The sequence below is a fragment of the Arachis hypogaea genome, chromosome 9 (genome assembly GCF_003086295.3).
Source record: "Arachis hypogaea cultivar Tifrunner chromosome 9, arahy.Tifrunner.gnm2.J5K5, whole genome shotgun sequence".
NCBI lineage: Eukaryota > Viridiplantae > Streptophyta > Magnoliopsida > Fabales > Fabaceae > Arachis > Arachis hypogaea.
In genome coordinates this window covers 111087471-111107303 of record NC_092044.1, presented here as the reverse complement: position 1 = coordinate 111107303, position 19833 = coordinate 111087471, and the positions used below count along the sequence as shown (strand labels likewise).

Genomic DNA, 19833 nt, shown 5'->3' with positions numbered 1-19833 from the left:
TACTAAATACTCACACTAAAATAAGTTCATAAAAATGACTCAATCAACCAAAAAATATATGTATGTCAATTTTAAATTCAGAAAATTCATTAACATGCATTAGATAACACCATATTAGTACAGTTATCACAAAATCAACATTATAAAGAAAAATATTGTTCAAAACTTCTATTTTATCGCGAAAACTTAAATTGCACATAAATACAAGAATATAGTATTTTGCGAGTGAAAAAATAAAAAATAAACAGAAATAGTTTAGATTCTCATCATCTTTAATAATGTTTCTTATTTTTGTTATGGTGTTTATTGTTGAAGATTTGAAACCTAGCATAAAAAAGTTTTTTTGAGTTTTGCAGAGATTTTGAGAAATTTATGAGAAATTTTGAAATTTTTGTGTTAGACTGAGAGTGTTTTTAGAAACGATTTTTTTTTTAATGTAATCATATTCAAGAGCGCGATATAAAATGTTTGTGTTTGTGAGGAGTTGAAGCGAGCTCACTAATAAAATTGATTTTTATTGAATTTGGATCAATTTAATTAAATTTAATTTCCAAAAAGATTTAGATGTAAAATGGACTGTAAATTAAATTAAATTAAATTAAATTTAAAATTAAATGTTATTAATAGATATTAGATAGATGGTCTAATAAACATAAAAGCGAGGGGCACATTGGTCATTGCAGGCAAATATAGAGACGTGTTTGGCGAAGAGGAAATAAAAGAAGCCCTTTTAGGCGCAAAACTAAATCCCTAGAAACCGAGAAGGAATGCGCCGAAGAGAGGGTTGGGTCTAAGCATAGCGCGGGAGAGCGTGTGTGTGCGTGTCTCGTTCTTTTTACTCTCTGGCTCACTCACTCACACACACATACAGAGAAAGAGAAGCTTCTTTCCCACACAGATTACTTCCCTCACAAATTTTTTAAATATTGGTTGGTTTAAGACACAAGGACCGTTGTTCCCGCCATGGTTATGGCTCCATTCAAGGAGGAGCAGCCTCAGCCACCGCCCATCGACCACGCCACCACCCTCATCTGTGCTCTTAACTTCCTCTCCCGTGATCTCCCTCTCCCTCCCCACCTCCTCAGTTCTGTTTCTACCATCTATCACTCTCACCCTTCTTCGCAGAACCAGCTCCAAGTACGTCTTTCCCCTTCTCATTCTTTCTTCTCGATTTCGTGCTCCTCAATGTTTTGGGGTAATCGGGTTTGATGGGCGTTCTTCAAGTTTCGTTCTTTCATCTTGATTTTTATGTGGGTTGGCCAAATTTCATGACTTTTTTTGGGTTTTTGAGGCTGCTTATGTCGAAATTTCTGGAAAGTTTTGCCCTTTTTTATTCTTATTTTGCTTCGTCTCTTGATTGTTGCAATGGGGTGTTTAGTTTTAGTTTTACTTGTAGCTGGATTTAATTTGATGTGGTATGGAGTTGTTGGAGTTGGTGGTTTGTTTTGTTGTTTCATGGTGATATGTGCCTTTTCTCAATGCTTTGTTTGGAGTCTTTCTCAGCCTATTGATTGTTGTTCGTATACAATGCAGCTGCCAGCTACACCTCTCATCATTTTTTTATTTGACTTGTTTATCACTTTACCATGAATTTATATTTTTCTTCAGTCTGCACGATAGGTTTAAGGTTTCTTTAGCTCTCATGAACTTGTCAATCATAGTTACATTATGGGTGACGCAAGGTTTATGAGTTCTTTCATGAAGCATGATTGATGGAAGGTTGCTCTTTGACCATAGTAGAGTCAACTAAAATACTTGTGATTATGAGTTGGTTTCCTACAAAACATAAACGTATTAAAAAAAAACACACTTTTTAATTTGCACTAGCTCAGTCATATTTTATTTTAATGTTAAACAACTCTTTTGGCAAATCAATCTAGAAGAGCATACAGAATAAATTATGGCATACATTAATTTACTTCAATAGCTTTGCTCCAAAGAAACAGTGATGTTACTTACATGTTCTGCATACCCATATTTCTACTTCTTCTAGTGTTATTGTTCATCTTACAACACACTTATTTTGGTTGTTTGATTATAGATTACTCTTATAAGTAATTTGATTGCAAGGACAAGTGCTGCCTATACTTTCAAGTTTCTGACAAAATTATTACATAATGATGTTGCTATTATTCATTAATCATCATGCAGGATGATATAGGGAATTCTAGTGAAAATTTAATTACGGACCTTGAAGGTGCATTGTTTAGGCAACGCTCTTCGGGTTCCGAATTGGAGAGAGCAAGGGAAAGCCGTTATCAAAATCGGATACAGCATCGATTAAATGAACTTGAAGGTTAACAATTTTAGTAAAAATGAAATACCTCCTCTTTATTTATATTTATGGTTTTTTGACTCTGTAAATGGTATGGAATTTGAGTTTATTTGTAAATGCTCCCATCATGTTCACTGATCATTATCAATCGATGTTTGCTTAATTTTTTTTAACACTAATGATCTTTAGAGGTATAGTTTATGCAAGCCCATTGATTGAATTAGCTAGAATTATGACTTGCATATATTCCAAAAGGATTCTATTGTAAAGGACGTTTGCTTGTTTATATTAGTATCATCAGGTGGTGAAAAACAGGTTAAGGCTGAGCTTCCATCACATCACTTTGATGCAATAAGGCAATGTTGTTGTATCGTTGATATAAATATATCTTTTAGGAAAATATCTAACTTATTCTCATAGCAAAAAACAAGTCAATGATGAAACTTAAGTTGACATTGAGTAATGACAAATTGACAATGGATTGACAGTGATGCTAATGTGAATAGGCAATAAAGATAAAAAAGGGAAATAGGACGGTCTAGTACACAAACATTCTGCGTTAAGCAAGGTTCGGGAAAAGGCCGCACCCTTTGGTGTAATGTAGGTAGCCTAACTTGATAATTACATCTGTGGCTGATTCGACTACTTCAATCCGTGACCTTGAGGTCACATGGAGACAACAAAAACAATATTAGTGAACACCATCCCCCTTAAAGTATTGACTGACCAAGTGACTTTAAGATAGTTTTAACATGCTGTCTTTATTTCCACAATCATTTCTACCGAGCGGCCTTTAAAAATCTTGACTACCTTACTGAAAACTTTTACTATTGTTTTGAATCAGGATTGCCTTCAACAAGGGGAGAGGATTTGCAAACAAAGTGCCTGCTTGAACTTTATGGTCTAAAGGTAAAATTGATTCTTGAACCTTTCTTTCATGCTAAGTTTATTTACCAAAACTAGTTATCACCTCACCCATAGTAGGTTATGTAAGGATTTCCTTTTGGGTGATGAAAGAACATATTATTAAGACATGCCTAAGGATTGTTACATAGAATAACCTTTTATATATTTGATCATATATAGCTGAATATTTCTTAGCCATTTGCAGAACCAGAGAGGTTTTCCTTGTTTCAAAGAGGCAAGAACAAGTTGATAGAATATAATCCATATTAGAAAATGAAAAAAAATTAAAACTTAGCATGAAGCATAAAGATTAATATTAGTTGATGATAGTTATTTCACTCAAAATTTTTTATTATATATTGTATTACATATCTTAGTATAGTATATTTTTTTAAGTATTATTACCATCCACATTTTAGTGTATGACTACGGTATTCTGTATAGTTTATATTAGAATGTATTAATAAGTTATGTACATAATTAATATAGATTAAATTAGTTCTGTTACTATTTGTATTCATTTATTTTCATTGAAATAGTAAATGGAAATGAATCTCTTTAGTTTAAGAAAACAAGGGAAAAAATGTCATGTCCAATAGTTGAGGAATAATTTCTAATGAGGAAATTACTTGAATTTCTATGGTTCTTAAATCAACTGCAACCGATAACAAATTGTGTCCTTGTTGGCAAGGACTTCTTTTGTGGCAGCTACGAGAGTTGCATTCGAAGGTTCGGTCTGATGTGAGTTCTGAGTACTGGCTGAATGTTAAATGTGCATACCCCGATAGGCAATTGTTTGATTGGGGCATGATGAGGTTGCAGCGTCCGCCATATGGTGTTGGAGATCCCTTTGCCATGGATGCTGATGATCAAATAAGGAAAAAAAGGGATGCTGAGGTGATCCACATGTTTCGTCTGTATTTTACAGTCTCTAGACTAGTATTGAAATTTTTTTGTACTGCTTATCTCATATAAGATTATCACATGCAGAGACTATCGAGATTAGAAGAGGAGGAAAAAACTCATATAGAAACTAGAAAAAGAAAATTTTTTGCAGAAATACTCAATACCGTCCGTGAGTTTCAATTGCAAATTCAAGCTGCTGTGAAGCGGAGAAAACAGAGGAATGATGGTATTCAGGTGCAATGTTTCTTCCGTTATCTTATACTGGTGTTTGGGTTACATGGTGTATCTTTTGTGAACTGTCCTTGGGAGTTTAGATGACATTTTTCTTTTCTCTTCTATGTGAGTTGGGAAATAATTCATTATTGTTTAAGCTTGGCTTATGAATTCTCAAAAAGTAATTCTGTAGGCATGGCATGGAAGGCAAAGGCAACGTGCCACACGGGCTGAGAAATTAAGGTTCCAAGCATTAAAAGCTGATGATCAAGAAGCTTACATGAGAATGGTGAAGGAGAGTAAGAATGAAAGATTAACCACGCTTCTTGAAGAAACCAATAAACTACTAGTAAATTTAGGAGCTGCTGTTCAACGTCAAAAGGACTCCAAACATTCAGATGGTATAGAACCCTTGGAAGATTCTGAAGTTGATTTACCTGAGTCAGACGCTTCTAAGAATGAAAAGGAATCACCTCTTGATGAAGAGATGGATATGATAGATTCTGATCATAATGGTGACACTAGTGATTTACTCGAAGGTCAGCGGCAATACAATTCTGCCATACATTCGATTCAAGAAAAGGTAGGTCTTTGGGTCCCTTTATTTCACTTGGAACATAAAGAAACTGATGTTCTAGACAAGTTGTTGGCTGTTTGAGTTATACCTTATTAGACATTTCTCATAATAGCAGATTCGGGATAAAGAGTAGGCATTTGGCTTCATTTTTGGTATGAATTATAGAGTGCATGGGATTCGATATATTTTATGTTTCCTCCAACTTCATATTTCTCTTTTTACTAATGATTATATTCTCTTATTGGCAGAAAAAGTCACTCCTTATTAGTTGTTTGTGTATAAAGATGTTGTACATTGATATAACAAGCTTATTTGTTTGTAGGTTACTGAGCAACCATCTATTCTTCAAGGTGGAGAATTAAGACCATATCAGATAGAAGGGCTCCAGTGGATGCTTTCTTTGTTTAATAACAACTTAAATGGAATTTTGGCTGATGAAATGGGTCTTGGGAAGACAATACAAACAATTTCGTTAATAGCACATCTTATGGAGCACAAGGGTGTTACTGGTCCCCATTTGATTGTTGCTCCAAAGGCTGTTCTGCCAAATTGGATGAATGAATTCTCAACATGGGTTCCAAGGTATGTGCTGGAAGACTACAGATTATTTCATTCCATGCCCTCCTGGTGGGGAGAGGGGAGCGAAATCGCTGTCTGTGAAATCTACACATTATACTCAGTTACTCACTTACAAATTTCTTGTGCTTTTTCTTTATGATATAGCATAACAACTATTCTTTATGATGGACGGTTGGATGAGAGGAAAGCAATGAAGGATGATTTGTTAGGGGAGAGGAAATTTAATGTTCTGCTAACACACTATGATCTTATAATGAGAGATAAAGCAATTCTCAAGAAAATTCACTGGATCTACCTAATTGTGGATGAAGGACATCGGTTGAAGAATCATGAATCTGCTCTAGCAAGGACACTGGAAGCCGGGTATGATTCTAAACGACCGTTATTGATGCTAAACAGCCTGACGCTGTACCAACTAAAAAAAATAGTTGATGAATATGGAGTGGGATAGCTTTTGAATATTGAAGTCCTCTTATCTAATTTAAATTTTACTTGTGTGCAGCTATCACATTCAACGCAGACTCCTGTTAACTGGCACCCCAATTCAAAACAGCTTGCAGGAGTTGTGGTCCCTGCTTAATTTTCTCCTTCCAAACATTTTCAACTCTGTTCAGAATTTCGAGGACTGGTTTAATGCCCCTTTTGCTGATCGAGTTGATGTCTCTTTAACAGATGAAGAACAACTTTTGATTATTCGACGTCTACATCAAGTAAATTTCTCTTCCATTTTCTATATCTCTTGCTTTTTGCGGCTTCTTTCTGAAGTGTTTCATTGACTCTTAGGTAATAAGACCCTTCATATTAAGAAGAAAAAAGGATGAGGTGGAAAAATTTCTTCCCTCGAAATCTCAGGTCATACTCAAATGTGATATGTCAGCCTGGCAGAAAGTATATTATCAACAAGTCACTGACGTAGGCAGAGTTGGCTTAGACAATGGTCTGTATCTATTTCTTGTTTTGCAGCTATCTCTTAATTCACTGCTCCTGTTAACTTGGTAAAATGCAAGTTATTCTTATCTTCATGAATTTTTTTCTTTTTCTTTTCAACATGCCTACAGCCTATGAATTAGTTGATCTTTGCTAAGTAAGCTATAAGCATAGATTCGCTTCAATTGTATATTACCTTGGTATGTTTTACCTGTTGCAAGTTTGCTATAAATCGGTGAAATATGAATATTTTGTAATTCAACATAAATTTAGCTTTCTTTCACCTGCTGTTGGTGTCTGTCTTACTTTTGTTAGGAAAACTAAACCTGTAACATTAGTTGATTTTTAGATCCTTGTGAGCTTAACGATTTCTTAGCGCTTGTGTTGCAAAGTTTTAAAGTAGATATGGAAAAATATGTAGGTTCTGGAAAATCAAAGAGCTTGCAGAACTTAACAATGCAACTCAGAAAGTGTTGCAACCATCCATACCTCTTTGTGGGAGATTATGATATGTATAACCGTAAGGAGGAGATTGTCAGAGCATCAGGTAAGTTTGAACTTCTTGACCGTTTGCTCCCAAAACTTCGCAGAGCAGGCCACAGAGTCCTCCTTTTTTCACAAATGACTAGACTCATGGATATTCTCGAGATTTATTTGAGACTTCATGATTTTAAGTATCTAAGACTTGATGGCTCGACAAAAACGGAGGAAAGAGGCACTTTATTACGAAAATTCAATGCTCCTGACTCCCCATACTTCATGTTTCTCTTGAGCACCCGTGCTGGAGGTCTTGGTTTGAACTTGCAAACGGCAGATACTGTTATAATATTTGACAGTGATTGGAACCCCCAAATGGATCAACAAGCAGAGGATCGAGCACATCGCATTGGTCAAAAGAAAGAAGTTAGAGTTTTCGTGTTGGTTAGTGTAGGATCAATTGAAGAGGTGATTTTAGAGCGTGCAAAACAAAAGATGGGCATTGATGCAAAAGTCATCCAGGCAGGACTTTTCAACACAACTTCGACAGGTTTGTAGTTCTTGAGAATTGTTATTTGCTTGAATATAGTTCATAACTTCATATTGCCAAAAAAAACCAGACTAATTGAGTATGTGGCATTATTATTTCAGCTCAGGACAGAAGAGAAATGCTAGAGGAGATTATGCGTAGAGGTACAAGTTCACTTGGGACAGATGTACCTAGTGAGAGAGAAATTAACCGCCTCGCAGCCCGATCAGATGAGGAATTTTGGCTATTTGAAAAAATGGATGAAGAGAGAAGACTAAAGGAAAATTACAGATCTCGTTTAATGGACGAGCATGAATTGCCAGATTGGGTGTACTCTCCCCTTCATAACAAGGATGAAAAGCTCAAAGATTTCAACAATGGCAGTGCTACTGGAAAGCGTAAAAGAAAAGAAGTTGTTTATGCAGATACATTAAGTGATCTTCAATGGATGAAGGCCGTGGAGAACGGAGAAGATCTATCAAGGCTTTCAGTAAGGGGGAAGAGAAGAGACCACCTCTCATCTGACAACGCAGCACAAGCCAGTGACAATTCAGGGGCCGAAGAAAGGTTCTTGGAACTCCGCGCTGAGAGTGTCCACATGGCAAATGACAGAACAAGTGAAGATAGTTTCCATGTGACCCCTGCCTCAAAGAAACCCAAGCTTGAAGGCGCAAATTCCCATAGGCATGCATACGAGGATGTCAAAGGAAGTGGCTTGAACCAGCATGTGTTATCATGGAACACTCACAGAAAGAAGAGATCAAGTTATGGTCAGAGTTCATCATCTGATACCAAAGGACAGAGTTCAAATGGAAGAGCTAGCTGGAACTGATTCCAATTAAGTTTATAGTTAGTCGTGGCTGTTATATATATATATATATATATATTGCAGAGCTATTCAATGCGATTTTGGTTTTAGTTCCCGAGTCTATCAGCAGCCATTAGTAGATTTTGTACTTTCTCAACAAATGATAATGCTCTGAAATTTATTGTGGTATTTGTAACATGTCTCTCAGCATTAGTGCAAAATCAATCAATTTATTCAGTATTATTTTTCTGGTTCATTTACATGCTTCTGTCCGGATAAAAATGGAATAAAACTTTGTCAAATGTTATTAGACAGGGTAATATAAGAATTTCTTGTAAAAATTTAGGTATCCTGACAGTTTTTTACTTTTTTTTATATGAGAGAATAAATATTATTCACTGATGTAAAATTTTCATTTAGACCGCATACATCTAACCTTTTGGATGCGATTCTTCTTGGGATCTTGGGTTACTGCAGAATGCTTGTGCACCAGACTCTCAGATTATTTGATGGGATCATTCAGAATGCAATATATTAATATGTTGACTTCACATGATTGCATGAACATAAGTCCATGTTGTTGACAATCTGACTTTAATATTCTTCATGCAGACATGCTAAAGGAATATTAGCACATGCATACTTTTGGTTAAAATCATTAGATTTCAAAATATTTTAGTTTATAACTCCGTATATTCTTAAATTTATGGATTTCAGGAAACTTTATCTACAAAAGAAAAAATTTCTATAAACATACAAAATTCATCTATTTAAAATAAAATGTATTATGTTACTAACGCAATTAGTATATTAAGTAGTTTTAAATTTTATAGAAATAAATATAGAGTAATAAAATTTACAAATAGTTTACACTACAATGGAGTTTAGACTAATTTTTAAGAGTATTATTACCAAAATATTTTCATATAGTACACATTTTGGTCCAGCACAGCGCAGGTCTCCATCTTAGTTTAGAATAATTCCTCAAGGGAAAAAATGAGTAGGCTACACGGTTGCCACACATCAAAAGAAATTAAAGGAAGCATTCAAAATATGATTAACATACATAATCCAGATACATGTCTATATATATCCTCAATGTTTCTACTGGTGCACCTTCATAGATACATAAACTGCTACGAATAAAATGGTCTACACTGCCATAAAGAGTTTACTTGAGCATAAAAACATAAAAGTGTACTACTACATTTTAATTAACTGCAAGACTCTTCATTTTCGATTCCAGTTCAATATCACCACCCTCTTCATCAGATTCTTCATCGCTGTCTATTCCATCAGGGTCATTTTCATCTAATGGACCAAGCATGTCCAGAGAAGTTTTGAATATGTCCTTCAACTCTTCAACCCCTTCAGTGGAAATGATGTTTCCATTGATGAATAGAAGTTGGAAATTTGCCTTTTGCACCAGAGTCAGAGCCAACTGTTGAGCCCCCACCCTCGATATTTTGTTGCTACTCAGATCAACTTCCTTTAAGTGAAAGTGGCCTTCTAAAGCCTTGCTTACCTGGATGGCACCTTCGTCCTCGAGTTCATTCTCGGAGAGGTTCAACCTGGCAAGGAAGATCTTTGCTTCTAGGCATGCTCCTATTGCAGGAACAGCTTCGGCTGTAATGTCATTTCCACTCATCTCCAGAACTTCAAGGTAAGGTGCTGATTCCTTAAGAGCATTGATTATAGCAATTGCACCATCATCTTCTAAGTTGAGGTAGCTCAGGTATATCTCTCTCAATTCTGCATGCCTTGTAAGAGCTTTACTCAAAGAAATACCACCCTCTACTCCAAACATGTTATCTCGCAAATCAAGCTTCCTCAGATGGATACAATTTCCTAAAGTATTGGACAGGGCAACTCCACCTTCAGCACCTATCCTTGTGGAGGAACAACGAAAATCCTCCAAGGAAGGAGAACGCTTCACAATCTCAGCAATAGCTAATGCCCCTTCATCTCCGGTCATATTATTATGGAAATGAAGAACTTTGAGCTTCTCAGTAGAAGGAATCAATTCACAAATTGCTTGAGCAGCTTCCTCTGAGATTCCATCATTCATTAGATAAAGCTCCTCCAAGTGGTTTTGCGACTTCAATAGTGCTCCAAATGCTCTAACACCTTTCTCCCCTAAAGCGTTGTCAGAGAGGTTTAAAGACCTTAGGGCAGCACCCTCTAGTGCAGTTGAGAATATATTCATGACATCAAGAGCTTCAGCTTCTGGTCTTCCAGCAATAAAATCCGATAGATCTACATCTTTCAACTGGTGCTTGATGGAACTGAGAATGGGCTGGGCAACTTGTGCTGCTCCTAGTCCAAAACTCCAGTTGCTGAAGCATATTTTGGTGAAAGAATTTTCTGGCTCCTTTAACGGCCTTAGTAGTTCCTCGGCCTCATCAGGTTCAATAAAGGCCCTTTTGCCTTTGGATATATCAAATACAGCTTCAGCAGGTGCAGAGGTATTATCAGATGCTACCACTTCTTCTTTACCATTTAGACCCGGCCCTCTTTTGAGAACTTCTAAGAGGAGCTTACTACATTCTTTGGCATAAAGCTGGACTGCAGAACCTCCATCACCATCGGGCTCCTGCTCGTAGTGTTGATTTGCTGTTGCAAAAGCCACATCCTCAATTCTTTTTGCATTCTCTTGAGCTTCTTCCTTGTCCAAATTTCCGTACCTTTGTGTGAAAACAGATTTCGTTGTCAGATTGTTGGCCATCCTCTCCACAAGTGTCTGTCTAGTGTTCTGACTAGGTGGCCACAATTTGATTGAAAACGGTCTCTGCGGCGAATTCAGCTCCATAGCAATTAAATCTACAAATGTCCATGTAAGTTATTCTAATTAACGGGAATATTCTCAACAGAATTAAGAGTAAAAATTTGCTCATGAAGATTTATTGTAAAACAATTGCATCCATAGATGTATATCCTCGAATGAAGGTGCCAACTATTATCAACGGCCACATTTTCCAAGCCATAGCATGCCAAATATCACATATCAGAAGAAAACACAATAAAAACCAGGATGAAATTCGTTGCCAAATGTTTCCTTCCATTTCATTCATAATCTGCACTTGTAATGATGACCTAAACTAAACAAAGTAAAACTACAAAGTATTATGAGGGAAACAAAAAAGGGTTTAACGAGCCTAATAAAAACAAGGTGACATGTAACACAGTTAAAGTACGAGGTCGTTTCCTCGGACAAACACCCGAGAAAATCGCCGGCAAATAATCCTAATAAAAATCCCAGCTTTAAGCCCAAAAAAAACAATGAAACAGATCTGAGACTACGTAAAGGTAGGGCAATGGAGAACACGACGAAGAAGATAAACAACCCTAGAAATTTGAAAATGGTACCTCTTTGGCTCTGTTGAACGGTGATCCGAGACTTGGGTTATTTGCAGCGCCAACGCAGTGTGTGTGTGACTGAGAAACTCGTGAGACCTTGAATTTAAATGGAACAGCGAGAGTGTGGAGGGAAACCTGAAAATGATTATCGCTTTTGAAAAAGTGCAAATGCGGCATGTGGTTAATGGTGATTAATGATGATAGCCTCTATTCCTCTCTGTTTAAAGTTAATGGTTTTAAAACTTAAAAGTGATTCATTATTGAGTTTCCATTTTTTTAAATATAAATATCTTATCTTATTTTAGTTATTTACTATCCTTCTTAAACCGTTCACTGAAATCGAATTAAACCGTCTTGCATTTGTTTTGTTTTTTATTTCGCCGTCAATTAAGAATTAACACGTATTAATTTATAATTTATAATTTATAATCAATATTGCTGCATATAATATATTATATTATGAGATATTTTTTACATCCAAACAATTTTAGCCTTTAGATCAAGCATTTTTTCCACTTTTTTCTTTTCTCACATTTCTTCTTTTTTTCTTCTTTTTTTTTTTTCGCGCTTCTTCCTCTTCTCTTCTCTCCCGTGTTTGTTTCTCTTCTTCCTCTCATGCTCGTTTATGCATAGAGCGTCTTCTTCTTCGCCTTTTTATTCGCGTTCCTCCTCCTCCTCATTCTCCTCATTTTTTTGCGCGTTCCTTCTTTTTAATTACGTGTTTTTTTTTTATTATCATTCTTTTGTTGTATTTATTGCTGTTTTTTTTTATCTTTTTCTCCTTCTCTCCGTGGTGAAGTAGCATAGAAGGTGAGGAGAGAAAAAGTTTTGAATTGTGTAGAACATAAATGAACCGAACATGTTATTATAGTGAAACAATTGTATAGTATTAAATAAATAGAACATTATCCATTATATAAATTCAAATTCGAACAGCTTTCTGCATAACACGTATTCATGGTAGTACTGAATGAAGGAAACATAATCCATCGTATAAAATCAAATTCAAACAGCTTTCTGCATACGTACTCATGATGAAACAATTGTACTGAATGAACGAAACATAATCCATTATATAAAATAAAATTCAAACAGCTTTCTGCATAATGAACCGAACACGTACTCATGATGAAACAATTGTATAGTACTGAATGAACAAAACCTAATCCATTATATAAAATTAAATTCAAACAACTTTCTGCCAAATGAACCGAATACGTACTCATGGTGAAACAATTGTATAGTATTGAATGAATAAAACATAATCCATTATATAAAATCAAATCCATTATATAAAATCAAATTCAAACGGATTTCTGCATAATGAACCAAACCGTACTCATGGTGAAACAATCGTATAGTACTGAATGAACAAAACATAATCCATTATATAAAATCAAATTCGAAACACCTATGTCTACATTTGTAGAGATTATCAATTCAATTCATTTTGTTGAGTCTGTAGCGGAATTTTGACTTCTAATAGATCGAAAGCAATATAAAATTGAACACTACCCACAATAATGCACTAACTATAACAAATCCAATACGAGAAAATAGGATCTGAATTAACTTTCTTTCTTATTTTTGATGATGTTTCAACTACATTGTTACATAAATATATATAGTATCATCTATGCTATAATTTTAATGAATGAGAATAAAATCCTCCTATAAAAATTCCCTACAAGTTCTTTTCTATTAAAACTCCTTGCAAACCTTATTTTACTCCCTAAGTTTGCTCTTAGCCTTTCTTTTATTCTCACAATTCTCTACCTCGTTCACAATTTGAAATCTACTCAAATTTTGGACGATCAAAGTGTGGTATTCATATTTAGTTGCATCATTTTTACAATGACTGTCTACGTACCCTTGTTCAGGATCAAACCAATTGTAGTTCCTCTATTTCTCCATGTAATGCCTAACATGAAGCAATATTGAGCAATTCTAAACAGTGTTGGAACTTGTTTCCTGACACTACTTTAGATAACATATCAGCAGGGTTTTCATCTGTGTGTACTTTTATAAGAGAAATGTTACCTTTCTCTATAACATCGCGCACAAAGTGATATCTTACATCAATATGCTTGGTACGAGCATGATGAACTTGATTTTTAGCCAAATGAATTGCACTTTGACTATCACAACTCAGATTCACGCAATCTTGTTTCATCCCCAAATCATCTAGAAGACCCATTAGCCACAATACTTCTTTCACTCCTTCTGCTACTGACATGTACTCAACTTCTGTAGTAGATAGTGCCACTGTAGCTTGTAACATCGATCGCCAACTAACTGGAGCAGTGGAGCACCTTGTATTTTATATACACAACCAGTCGTAGAACGTCTTCTATCTAGATCACCACATAATCAGAATCAACAAAGCCGCTGTTTTAACATGATTTTCTACTAAAGCATAAACATGTGTCAATGGTACCCTTCAAGTATCTTAATATCCCCTTGACTGTTTCCCAGTGTGCCTTACCCGGGTTTGCCATGAACCTACTAACAACACTGACTGCCTGTAAAATATCTGGGTGTGTACACACCATAGCATACATTAGGCTACTGACTGCACTAGCATAAGGTACACTTTCCATGTAAGCCTTATCCTCTGCTGTTGTGGGAGATTGCTTACCAGAGAGCCTAAAATGTGGAGTCAACGGCGTTACTACCGATTTAGCATTTTTCATTTCAAACCTTTCAATGACGCGCTCAATGTATCCTCTTTGGCTCAAGAACAATTTTTGACTTGATCTCTCTCTTTTAATTTCCATGCCTAATATTTTTCGTGCAGCACCCAAGTCTTTTGTTTCAAATTCTTTACCAAGTTGAACCTTTAACATATCTATCTCTACCTTGCTCTTAGAGACAATAAGCATGTCATCCACATACAATAGAAGATAGATATAATCACCTCCAGGAAGCTTACAAATGTATACACAACAATCATAATTACTTCTGGAAAAGCCTTGTTTTAACATAAAGGAGTCAAATCGCTTATACCATTGCTGAAGAGATTGTTTCAATCCATATAGCGATTTCCTCAAGCGACATACTTGACTTTCTTTACCTTCAACCTTGAAACCCTTAGGTTGATACATGTAGATTTCTTCCTCTAAGTCACCGTGCAAGAATGCAGTCTTCACGTCTAGTTGTTCCAACTCAAGATCATGCCATGAGCGACAAGACTTAAAAGCACCCGTATGGAAGTGTGTTTCACCACAGGAGAAAATATCTCATTGTAATCAACACCTTCTTTCTGTGCAAATCCCTTTGCTACTAACCAATCTTTGAATCTTGTACCATCTGACTTAGTAGGATCTTCTTTTCTTTTATACACCAACTTACAACCAATTGCAGTCTTTTCCATGGGCAATGGGACCACATCCCATGTCTTGTTCTTATGAAGAGATTGCATCTCTTCCTCCATAGCGACAAACCAACTCTCTCTATCTTTGTCTTTGATAGCATGTTTGAAGGTGACCATCTCATCATCCTCCACTGAGAGTGCATAATCTACCAAGTTTACCTGCCCATAATGTCTCAAAGGCTTGTCTGACCCGAACTTCTGAACAAATTTATAATTCCTCTTTGGCCTAGTAGATGCCAAAGAATCCTGATGCTGCTATTGTAATGCATGTGCATTTTCTCGCTAAATTTTCTCATGATCAAGTTCATCCGCTGCGTCATCTCGAGTAGCATTAGGATGCTCTGCCTGATCATTACTAGAGTCTATTTGTTGGTATTTAGACTCTATCTCCACCGCTTGAGTATTTGAAATTTTTCCAACATCACCATCATCTGGCACCATATCTTTAGACAAAGCTACCATAGATCATTCATCAAAGGTAACATCTCTGCTAAATTACAAACTTATAATCCTTTATACTCCAAAGGCGATAGCCTTGAACCCCTCTTGGATACCCCAAAAAATTGCCTTCTTAGCTCTATCATCAAGCTTATTATCTTTGACATGATACTAGGCTGTGCATCCAAAGACTCTGAGTTTCTCGTAATTTGTATGTTCCCCTGACCACACTTTTTAAGGTGTGTCTCCATCTAGAGAAGAATGTGGGGATCGATTCACTATGTAGCAAGCTGTAGCAACCGATTCTACCCACCATTCTCTGCCTAACCCGGATTAGAGCGCATACACCTTGTCTTCTCAAGTAGCGTACGATTCAGTCGTTCGGTGACTCCATTCTATTGTGGTGTTTTTCTAACTGTCCAGTGTCTTGTAATGTCTTCTCGCTCACAGAACTCCTTGAAAGCCCCATCCGTGTACTCTGTGCCATTATCAGATCGTAGAGTTTTCAACTTCCTACCTGTTCGGTTTTCAACCATTGCTCTCCACCGCTTAAAAGTATCGAATACCTCATTCTTATGTTTGAGGAAGTAAATCCAAACATACCTGGAATAATCATCAACAAAAGTAACAAAATACCTGGAACCACCCTTGGAAGTAACTTTAGCCGGGCCCTAAACATCAGTATGCACGTAGTCTAACAACCCTCTGCTTTTATGCTTGCTTGTAGAAAACTTCACCCTATGTGCCTTTCCATACACACAATGCTCACAAAATTCTATTTGTGGTTTCTTCATATTCTTCAGCAAACCTTGTCCACAAAGCAATGATAGACATTTCTTTGATATATGTCCAAGCCGCATGTGCCATATTCTTATGCAATTTGTTTGATCTCTACTTCCATCGATTCCAACTGCTAACTCACCTGTGACTATTTTCCCCAAAAGAGAATAAAGATTACCGTGACGAACTCCCTTCATAACTACCAAAGAACCACGAACAACTTTTAGTACCCCATTTTTTGCAACTATTTTGCAACCATTTTTCTCCAACAAACCTATGGAGATAAGATTTTTCTGCAAGTCTGGAATATGCCTCACATCTTTTAAGGTTCTTACTCCTCTATCACGCATCTTGATTCTTATAGTACCCAACCCCACAGTTTTACAAGCATGATCATTTCCCATTAAAACTATGCCATTATTTATGCTTTCATAGGTAGTAAACCACTTCCTATTTGGACACATATGATGAGAGGCTCCTGAATCAAGAATCCACTTACTGGAGATTTCATAAGATTGTTCTGTTACAGAGTAACAATCCTCCTCATCATTTGAGACGTAGCTTGCTTCTTGCTTTTCTTTTGGGTTGTCGTTGTTCTGTTTCTTGAAAGTTATCTTTTTATTTGGACAATTTTCTTTGAAATGTCCAGCCTCACCACATTTAAAGCATGTTCTCTCCGCATGAGGTCTAGATTTTGGCCTAGACTTTTCATGCTTATTACCTTTTCCTCTTTCATTAGTCCTTCCTCTAGCCGCGAACAATCCTTATGCTTGATCATTATACTCTCTTCCATTTGAAGATGACATTACACTTGTAGCAACCTTATGTAGATCATCAGCTAAAAGTGATTCCCTCGTCTCATCCATGGTCAGAATATCACCCACTAGCATCAATGTCTGCACCAGATTTTCAAAGGACTTCGGTAATGAAAGTAACAATATGAGTGCTTGGTCTTCATCATCAACCTTCACATCTATATCCTTTAAGTTTGATATGATCCTATCAAACTTATTGATATATTCTCGAATTGAGGTGCCTTCCTCCATCTTGCATGTATACAATTTGGATTTTAAGTAGATCCTGTTAGTTAGAGTCTTTGTCATGAAGTTACTCTCTAACTTTAACCAGACGCCTACTGTAGTTGCTTCTTCGTTCACTAAAAAAGCAACATCCCTCTCAAGGCACAAGATTATTGCAGCCCGTGCCTCAAGATTTAATTCTTCTCAATCCTCATCTTTCATTCCTTCCGGCTTTTTCTCTTTTTCCGCTAGTGCCTTGTGTAACTTTTGTGATATAAGCAGATTTTTCATTTGCATCATCCAATAGGAAAAATCATTTTTTCCATTGAACTTCTCGATTTCATATTTGCCTACTTTGACATTACTACTAGTAGAAGCCATTATATTCAAAATTGAATTTTACCACTCAAATAATGAATAATATAACGTTGACTCTTGATACCAATTTTTGAGTCTGCAGCGAAATTTTGACTTCTAATAGATAGAAAGTAATATGAATTTGAACACTACCCACAATAATGCACTAACTATAACAAAGCCAATACGAGAAAATAAGATGTGAATTAACTTTCTTTCTTATTTTTGATGATATTTCAACTACATTGTTACAGAAATATATATAGTATCATCTATGATATAATTTTAATGATTGAGAATAAAATCCTCCTATGAAAACTCCCTACAAGTTCTTTTCTATTAAAACTCTTTGCAAACCTTATTTTACTCCTTAAGTTTGCTCTTAGCCTTTCTTTATTCTCACACATTTCAATTCATATTCAGAGCACCTATGTCATTCAATTCAATTCAATTTGCAATTGCATTCCATTCAATTCGATTGAAAAAATAATCCATTAGCAAAATGTTGGTGTTGTTGACTTGTTGGTAATGACAATAGCGAAAGAGGAAAAAAAGAAAAAGAGAAAAAGGAGGAGGAGAAGTAGAAAAAGAATCTGCGTGCACAAATAAGGAGGAGTAGGAGGAGATATACGTGGATTTGAAAGAAGAGGAAGAAGATGATGTATGCGTATATTTGAAGAGAGAAGAAGAAAAAGCACGAAAAAGGAGAAGAAGATAAAGCGCGGGTAACGACGCTATTTTAACTATAGTAATTTTTATACTAATGACGCTCTTTTAACGATAATAGTTTTTATTAATCTTAAACTTACTTAAATAAAATTTGAATAAAAAAATTGTTGGACGTGTAAGATAACCTTGTATTATATATCTATTTTGGTACCAAAAACATATTACATTTTACTATAATTATGATCGATTAACTTGTAGTAATTGTTCCCCAAATTTATTGCCACTGCTCAATATACTTATTCATAATAATCAGAAACATGTTTGGTCAAACAAGGAAAGAGGCTATGCGACTAATCATGTTGTTGGAGTTATGAGTTTGAGGATGATAGATCTGAAAACAGTGTTCCTCTCCTTCAACTTCAATAAGTTCCACGTCACCATTCCACCCACTCTTCTTCACAGCATCACAGTACCAAATCCCTCTGTCCCTAAGCTCATCTTTGCCAGCAACAAAGATCAGAATTTTAGGGCACCCAAGCTCCTTCAAGCTCGCTGCACCAGGTGCCAATGGATTTATCAGTGGGTTGTCAATACCACCCGGTGCATCAGGGTACACGAATTTCCACACCTGCATTGCTGAGCTCTCTTCATGTCCTTCAACTGGTTCGTTCAGAATCGGCTTTGAACTCCAGAACAATGGAAAAGCAAGCACTGCCCCTGAGATTTTGACTTGGTTCGGTAACTGGTCAACGCGGAGCAATGCGTAGTGTGCTATGTTTGCACCCGAAGTGTCACCTCCTATGTAGAATCTGTTGAAATCTCCATGATTCATCAACCATGGCTCGCTCTTGTTGGAACTGATCCAATTCAGTGCATACCATCCTATACGAATACAAATACGTATGCGAATACTAATATAAGATAACAGTGATTATCTGATTATCAACGAATGAAGTTAAAGTTGTTAATTTGACTAACCATCTTCATATGCAGCAGGAAGAGGGTGTTCTGGTGCGAGCCTGTACTCTATGGAAGCTACGAGAACCTTTGCTTGTGAAGCTATGATGTTGAGGTAGCGTTGGTGGAGGAAGGAGAATGCGGATTCGAGGCAAAACGCGCCGCCGTGGAAGTAGACCAAGATTGGAAGCTTCTGGTGATGGTTTTCAAGTTTTGGAAGGTAAAGCCTTGCAGAGATTAAAGGGTTCTCTGATATGACGATGTCTTTGGATGAAACTCCGGTGTCTGGGTCTTGTGGTGAAGGTGGCACATACGAAGAGCCTAGAAAGCGTTCAACGGTTCCGTCCTTGTAAACTCTCAGAAGAGGTGGAAGCTCTCTGTCTATCTCCTTGGTGCTGGTTGAAGAAGCCATTCAAGTTTTGAGGGAATAGAAAACAGAGAGAGTGGTGTGAAGAAGAAACAGGGGTAGGTGCAAGAAAACAGAGCATTTATTCTGATTTTTAATACTGCTTAATTAGTTAATTACTTATTCACTAATAATAATCAACTCAAGTGGCTAATTGAGTCAAAATAACAATAACAACAAAAGTCTAACGTCACTTCAATTAAATGGTAATGGAAAACACAAAACTTGTTGGCTTCCTCGTGCCGCCCTACCTACCCAGTGATTTGGTAATATTATTATC

The 19833-nt window shown here is 36.3% G+C and overlaps 3 protein-coding genes across 3 annotated transcripts; 1 reads left to right on the top strand and 2 right to left on the bottom strand.

Moving 5' to 3' along the window:
• Positions 1–681: 681 nt before the first annotated feature.
• On the top strand, positions 682–8440 carry LOC112711825 (probable ATP-dependent DNA helicase CHR12). Its single transcript, XM_025764548.3, has 12 exons — positions 682–1137; positions 2152–2296; positions 3120–3184; positions 3890–4078; positions 4172–4321; positions 4494–4883; positions 5200–5459; positions 5601–5819; positions 5959–6166; positions 6240–6393; positions 6805–7410; positions 7512–8440. Exons 1-12 carry the CDS (start codon positions 964–966, stop codon positions 8219–8221), a joined length of 3270 nt encoding a protein of 1089 aa, XP_025620333.1. The 5' UTR covers positions 682–963; the 3' UTR covers positions 8222–8440.
• A 786-nt stretch (positions 8441–9226) lies between these two features.
• LOC112711826 (uncharacterized) lies at positions 9227–11847 on the bottom strand. The gene is made up of 2 exons (XM_025764550.3): positions 11564–11847; positions 9227–11017 (listed from the first exon to the last, which is right to left on the bottom strand). The coding sequence occupies exon 2, from the start codon at positions 11004–11006 to the stop codon at positions 9408–9410; it is 1599 nt and encodes a 532-aa protein (XP_025620335.1). The 5' UTR covers positions 11007–11017; positions 11564–11847; the 3' UTR covers positions 9227–9407.
• Positions 11848–18354: 6507 nt separating this feature from the next.
• LOC112711824 (2-hydroxyisoflavanone dehydratase) lies at positions 18355–19803 on the bottom strand. Its single transcript, XM_029289214.2, has 2 exons — positions 19169–19803; positions 18355–19072 (listed from the first exon to the last, which is right to left on the bottom strand). The coding sequence occupies exons 1-2, from the start codon at positions 19557–19559 to the stop codon at positions 18516–18518; spliced, it is 948 nt and encodes a 315-aa protein (XP_029145047.1). The 5' UTR covers positions 19560–19803; the 3' UTR covers positions 18355–18515.
• Positions 19804–19833: the final 30 nt, after the last annotated feature.